At 35.3% G+C, this 7940-nt stretch overlaps 1 protein-coding gene across 1 annotated transcript; it reads left to right on the top strand.

Annotated features, from left to right (window-relative positions):
* The first annotated feature begins 2174 nt into the window (after positions 1 to 2174).
* On the top strand, positions 2175 to 3116 carry LOC143675620 (olfactory receptor 2AJ1-like). The gene has a single exon (XM_077151729.1). It carries the CDS (start codon positions 2175 to 2177, stop codon positions 3114 to 3116), a length of 942 nt encoding a protein of 313 aa, XP_077007844.1.
* The last annotated feature ends 4824 nt before the right edge of the window (positions 3117 to 7940 follow it).

Genomic DNA, 7940 nt, shown 5'->3' with positions numbered 1-7940 from the left:
ATATATCATGTGCTGAAAAGAGTTTGAGATGCATTAAATCTCAATTTTATATTGATAACTCTAAGATTTAGGCTGAATACATTCATCTCAGGATGTATAGCTAGGAAGTGCAAGCAATCAATTCCCATCACTAAATATTGACATTCAATCTTATGCTTTTTCTAATAGACTGCAATCATCAGTGTACTTAATAATTATTAATTAAATAACTATACATATAATAATGCTGAGTTCTATGAGTAAGTTAGAATAAACATGAAAAAATGATGTTCAAAAGATTTTATAATAGGAAAAATGACAGATATTTAGAAATAAATAGCAAGTCTTCACCAACAGATGTAGAGTGTGATAGCACAGTAAATATGTTTCTATGACAGAGACCACAGTACTATAGAATATAAATAAAATGACTCCATGAAAACTTGGACTATTTAGCATGGCACAGGGTAATATAGGAAAAGAAAGTGTGCTTAAAACTTTGTGAAGACTTTAGTAGTTACTTAAAGAATAGTAAAATAAAGTGAGTATACTTAATGGAAACATGCATGAGTAAAGATATATTGATCTGAAGATTCAAGCATTTACTTACAGCATGTGACTTGTAATATGAATTATTTACATTAAAAATATTATTATTAAGAGGAAATACTGTTTGTGCCATATGGGCTTTTATTTATTATAATTCCAATTAATCCAAAATTGCAACACCTAATAAAGTATAAATTGCTATTTGATGTACACTAATGATCACTTAGTTTTTAGGTTTTTCTTTATTTTAGTGCCCAGATCCTCAGCTCTTTTGCATAATATTGGCAATTTCTGCAGCTTTTATTTTTGTTTTCATGTTTTTTTTATAATGTTTGTTATATTAGATAACTCTTGATGTCTTCTATTGGACAATTTTGTGTTTATTTGCTTTTGTCTGTTTTGATCAAATGGTTTATTATGCTAAATATTTAAATGTAAAAAACTTATAATTACACAGCATAATTGTTGTTGAAATTTTCATATGAATATGTTTTTGTAATTCAGTATGAAATGGTCATTGTGTGATTTCCACTCTTAAACCATCAGAACATCATAATATGAAATTTTATTATCTACAGATTATAGGAAAACTTATTCATGCACTTACAAAGAGAGGTAAAAATTCTGTATAGAAAATATTAATTTGACTAAATGATAAGTTAAACTAAAAATAAAAACTATCCATTTTATAAGAGATTTCAGGAGGAGGTTTGAAACCATTTCTTGTAGGAATTATCTTGTGAGGCTAAAGAATTTTGATCTTAGTAGAGAATGAGGGGCTGGCATATTTAAACAAAGCTTAGCCTTTCTTTCCATGTTGAGACAAGGGTACATGCTTGTATGTTGGATTATAGAAGACAGAGGATTTCTAAAGTGTACATTTACCACTGGGACAAGTTAATAATTTCATCATCGACAGAATAAAATCACCACAAGATTATCTCCCATATCCCCATTTGTTATTCATAGTTGTGTGAATGGTCAAAAGAATGAATGGTAGTGGCTGAAAATTGTGGGGAATCTATGCACAAAAAATGCCAATTATATATAGAAACTCGAGGTACTTGAGGAAAGAAAAATATCTAGAAAAGTCTAAAACATTTTAGGAGAATTCAATTCTATTTATCAACCCAGAACCAGTATGCATTTACATGAGAAGTTATGATTCCATGCCCAGTGTTTTTATTTCTTAACACATTTTCTTATAAAGCTTTGCTTTGTTCTAGGAAATAGTGCTATCAAATCAAGGGGATTTATGAATTTGCAGAAAAGGAAGTCATTATGATTAAATATATTCCACTGGAGATCCACCATGAAAAGCATTGGTGAAGCACTGGCAAACTAACCAACAAACAAAGCAAAACACACATGCACATATTCAACACATTTCAGACTGAAGGAGATTGTATACAAAATATATTAAAACATGGAGAAATTCAGTCTGACAATTTTGCATCATGTAATACCAAATCAAGAACAAACATGATTCAGTCAATTTAGTTCTACAGGTTCACGCTTTTCTCCAAAACTTCTTAAGGTAACATAAAAAAATTTTTCATAGACCACCTCCCACATCAAACTTACTTGTAAATTAGGTTTAATATTTATATGCTTTTCCTTTTATCTATTTGAAGCTTCTGAGGATGATGCATTTCAAGAACCACACGGTCACTGAATTCATTCTTCTAGGTCTGCTACAATACACCCCAACACATTTCTGTGCCTTTGCTCTCATCACCCTGATGTTCCTTGTCACACTGACTGGAAATGCTCTTTTGATTTTGCTGATCCTCTTAGACCCCCAGCTTCACACTCCTATGTATTTTTTCCTTTGGCAACTCTCTCTCATTGACATCTTGTTCACATTTGCCATTGTCCCCAAGTTGTTGGCTGACTACCTTCTTCACAGGGCAGCTATATCTATTTCTGGGTGTGGGACCCAGATCTTCCTGGCATTGGCCCTGGGTGGAACTGAGTGTATTCTTTTGGGCCTCATGTCCTATGACCGTTATGTTGCCATCTGTAAGCCTCTGCATTATCCTCTCCTCATGAACTGGCCCCTCTGCAGGAAGCTGGCTGTTACCTCATGGACCTCTGGTGCTTTAAATGCCTTGATACATACTGTCTACACCATGACATTCCACTTCTGTGGAGGCACAGAAATCCATCACTTCTATTGTGAGCTTCCAGGTGTCTTACGTCTCTCCTGTGAAGACACCTTGCCCTATGAGACTGGGGTGTTGATTAGTACCACCATTTTGCTTCTTATTCCATTCTCAGTTATTCTGGCCTCCTACACACTCATCCTGGTCACCATAATCCAGATGGTTTCTTCTGAAGGCCGGAAGAAAGCCTTCTCCACGTGCTCCTCTCATTTGACAGTGGTTAGCCTGTACTATGGAGCCATCATTTTCATGTACATGAGGCCAATCTCTTCCCATACTCCAGGCCAAGATAAAATAGTGTCTGTCTTCTACACTGTTCTTACTCCTATGCTCAATCCCATGATTTATAGTCTTCGAAATAAGGATGTGATGGGGTCCATGGGAAAAATCCTATGGAAATATCCATTAGCTTCCAAAATGTGAATAAAAAATTTATTTGCTACTATGAATTATTAATTTGTTTGTACTATTATTTACTTTATGCAATACACATGTTAATATCTGATAGCAATATGATATTTAGATGTGATAGAGTATTTCAATAAGTATACTAAGCTAAACTAAATTCACTATGAAATACACAGATTTAAATAGACAGCCATGCTATTATAAAATAGCCAGGTCTTACTTATTGCTTAGAAGATAAAACTCAAGAAAAATTCAAAATCTGCAACACCAATCAAAGGAAAGCCATAGTGATAATGGGTGATCAAGGTCAGAATAAAAGGAAATTAAAAAATAAGAAATGTGAAAAGGTGAAGTGAAACCACATATGGTTGAATACTTTGTTTAGCCTGATTGACCAAGGAAATTTTAGCAGTAAGGATGTATTCATTTATTTATTTATTTTCATAGGCAGGCACTGGGAATTGAACCTGGGTCTCTGGCATGGCAGGCAAGAATTCTGTCACTGAGTCACCATTGCACTGCCCAGATAAATTTAAAAGGAGGATAAAAAGAGAAATAGGATTGAGCACATTGCACAATGCAGAAAGGGAAACTCCGGAACTAAGTGAAGAGGAATTTTTTAGAAGAACAGACAGTAGCTATGTTTTAGTTTGTAAGATGCCAGAATAAAATATACCAGAAATGGAATGACTTTTAAGAATGATATTTATTACATTGCAAAGAACAGTTATAAGGCTATAAAAATGTCCAAATGAAGACTCCAGGGAAAGATACCTTCATTCAAGAAAGGCTTATGGGTCAGGAACCCCTCTGTAGGCTGAAAGGACTCATGGCTGACATCTGCCAGTGTCCTTGACTTCTTTGTTTCAAACATCTCCCTTGGGGGATTTTCTTTCTTCCTCTCCAAATCTCTCTGTGTGGGCTCTGTCAGCACTGTGGGCTTTTATCAAAATTGTTCCCTTTTAAAGAGCTGCAGTAAGCGGCCCCACATTGAATGGGTTGAGACACACCTCCATGAGGACAATCTAAGCAAAAATTACCACCCACCATTGGGTGGATTACATCTCCATGGAAAACATAAAAAAGATCCTAACTAGCAATATTGAATGAGGATTAAAGAACATGGATTTTCTAGGGTGTACAATAGCTTCAAACCAGCACAAGTTAGTATATGTGGCTAGAGTGGGTAACAAAATTTCTGAACTAGAGCTGAGGATGACAATAAAGTTGATCATGTTTTTAATGGATTTCATATTGTTGGAATTGAAAGTGCTTACATGCAGGTATTTCATGTGATTATATATGCTTTATTTGATTTTAATTTATCCTTTTAACAGTGTAATTGACTTTTTGGAAGAAAGTGATAGTATAGTTGGTGGCCAATTTGAAGACAAGTCAAGATAAGTATTAGAAGTTTAGAAGAGGCATTGGAGAAGGTGGATGATTTTTATACAACACTCTTCAGCAATATTTCTGGGGTAGAAGCCCAGACAACAGACAGTTGATTCTTTTCTTTTTTGGATTTTGAGCTAATGTATATACATGATGTCTTAATTGGAAGAGATGAGGGTCAGGCTGAAACCTGAACAGTTGTGTGCAGCATTTTTCCACATGAGAGCTGACTTCAGTTAAGTTGATGCAGAAGCACCAGAGAATAACAACACTTAGATATGAGTCATCAGCAATGAGTAATTAGGATGATGGTTCCCTTGTGTACTTTTGTCTTTATGGGAGAAGTCATTACATGGTGCCAAAATCTTTTACTTTTAGCTAACTTTTACTTGTACACTTACTAAACATTCAGTGGAAGAAGCATAATAATGAAAACATGGGGGGTAAAAAAAAACCCTGGTGAGTAGCCTTGTGATATCAAATGGGAATAATGTACAGAAAAATATCTGGAAAACTGCATAATTTTAGTAGATGACAAATATGGAAATGAAGAAAGTGAAATGAAATAACAGAAGTTGGAGAAGATCAAAAGTACCAATCATCCAGTATATTTATATCTCAATAGAATTGACATTTTTGACTGATAATTCTTTGATCTAGCTGTGAGGGGAGTTATCTTGGCCACTGTAGAATATTTAGTGACATCTCTGGCTTCTATTCATGAGGTAACAATGGCACATCCTCAGCTATGATAACTGGAGTTATGAATCCAGACATTGTCAAATCTCCCCTGAGGGTGGGCAAAATCCTCTGAGTTGAGAACTAGTAGATTAACTGATGAATATGTAAGATATATTAAGCACTCATGATGTATTGACATTTAATTTCTCATAACTATATAATTCATGCAACAGAATTTCAGATAAACTCCTTAGACTGAGGTCAAATACCTACTAAGTGGCAGTGTTAAAATCTGATGTTGCTTTGAAATCAAATTTTGCACAGTTTACTTGAGAAATGTAATAGTTGCAACCCATCTCCATCAGACATGATTCAAAGGATATATTTGAGTAATATCTCTCTGTCTCTCTCTTTCCCCATCTCTCTCTCTACATATATGTATATGCATATATATGAATATATGATGGCATATATATGGTTCTGTATATATTTATTTGTGTTTACATAATACAAAATTATATATTTTAATTTTTGGAATTTTTAAGGAACCATAGTAACAAGTACAAAGGCTAACTTTTTTTATTAATTAAAAAAATTAACTAACAAAACATTTAGAAATCATTCCATTCTACATATACAAGCAGTAATTCTTAATATCATCACATAGTTGCATATTCATCATTTCTTAGTACCTTTGCATCAATTTAGAAAAAGAAATAAAAAGACAACAGAAAAAGAAATAAACTGATAATAGAGAGAAAAAAAAATTATACGTACCATACCCCTTACCCCTCGCCTTCACCTACCACTATTTCAAAATGAATTTATTTTAACATCTGTTCCCCCTGTTATTTATTTTTATTCCATATGTTCTACTCTTCTGTTGATATAGCAGCTAAAAGGAACATCAGACATAAGGTTTTCACATTCACAGAGTCTCATTGTGAAAGTTATATCCTTGTTCAATCATCATCAGGAAACATGGCTACTGGAACACAGCACTACATTTTCAGGCAATTCCCTCCAGCCTCTCCACTACATCTTGAACAACAAGGTGATATCTACTTAATACGTAAGAATAACCTCCAGGATAACCTCTCGACTCTGTTTGGAATCTCTCAGCCATTGACACTTTGCCTCATTTTACTCTTCCCCCTTTTGGTCGAGAAGGTTCTCTCAGTCTCTTGATGTTAATTCTCAGCTCATTCTAGGGTTTTTCTCAGTCCTTTGATGTGAGTCTCAGCTCATTCCAGGATCTCTATCCCACGTTGCCAGGAAGGTCCACACCCCTGGGAGTCATGTCCCATGCAGAGAGGGGGAGGGTGGTGAGACTGCTCGTCATGTTGGCTGGAGAGAGAGGCCACATCTGAGCAACAAAAGAGGCTCTCTTGGGGGTGATTCTTAGGCCTAAATTTTAAGTAGACTTGACCTATCCTTTGTGGGGTTAAGTTTCATATGAACAAACCCCAATACTGGGGGCTCAGCCTATAGCTTTGGTTGTACACACTGCTTGTGAGAATATCAAGAATACAACTTGGGGAAGTTGAATTGCTCCCCACTCTCACCATTCCCCGGAAGGGGTTTGCAAATACTTTTCCAGTCACTGATCAAATCATTCTGGGATTCATCGGGGGATCACTCTGGACAAACCAACAAATACTCATGTGCTACCTGAGATTCCAAGTACTTATGACATTCAATCAAACTATCTACATGAGTTATATTAGGAAATGCTCTAGTCAAAATCTAAATTTTTTAACAAATAAACATTTTTTGCTTTAGTCTCACACATAATGTGACTTTTAAAGTATTAGATATCATCTATTTTCAGCACCCTGGAACAATGACAATCCTTTGTTCTTCCTCATGCAAAAACATTTTTAGAATTTGTACATTGTACATTTCACTATTATTATACACTCTAGACATTCCTAGATTATACCACCTCGATCTTTAACATCTATCTTTCTTTCTGATTTCATTTATGTCCCCAGCCCTACTCCCTCTATCATTCTCACATTCAGCTTCATTCAATGTTTTAACATAATTAAATTACAATTAGGTAGTTTTGTGCTGTCCATTTCTGAGTTTTTGTATCCAGTCCTGTTGCACAGTCCATATCCCTTCAACTCCAATTACCCACTATCTTACCCTATTTCTATTTCCTGATGGTCTCTGTTACCAATGACATATTCCAAGTTTATTCACTAATGTCGGTTCGTATCAGTGAGACCATACAGTATTTGTCCTTTAGTTTTTGGCTAGTCTCACTCAGCATAATGTTCTCTAGGTCCATCCATGTTATTACATACTTCATAAGTTTATTCTGTCTTAGAGCTGCATAATAGCCCATCATATGTATATACCACAGTTTGTTCAGCCACTCGTCTGTTGATGGACATTTTGACTGTTTCCACCTCTTTGCAATTGTAAATAATGCTGCTATAAACATTGGTGTGCAAATGTCCATTCATGTCTTTGCCCTTAAGTCCTCTGAGAAGATTCCTAGCAATGGTATTGCTGGGTCATATGGCAATTCTATATTCAGCTTTTTGAGGAACTGCCAAACTGCCCTCCAGAGTGGTTGTGCCATTTGACATTCCCACCAACAGTGGATAAGTGTGCCTCTTTCTCCACATCGTCTTCAGCACTTGTCATTTTCTGCTTTATTGATAATGGCCATTCTGGTGGGTGTGAGATGATATCTCATTTTTTAAATTTGCCTTTCTCTAATGGCCACGGACATTGAGCAGCTCTTCATGTTCC

The sequence above is a fragment of the Tamandua tetradactyla genome, chromosome 3, assembly GCF_023851605.1.
Source record: "Tamandua tetradactyla isolate mTamTet1 chromosome 3, mTamTet1.pri, whole genome shotgun sequence".
Taxonomy (NCBI): Eukaryota; Metazoa; Chordata; class Mammalia; order Pilosa; family Myrmecophagidae; genus Tamandua; species Tamandua tetradactyla.
This window is presented reverse-complemented; position numbering and strand designations above follow the sequence as displayed.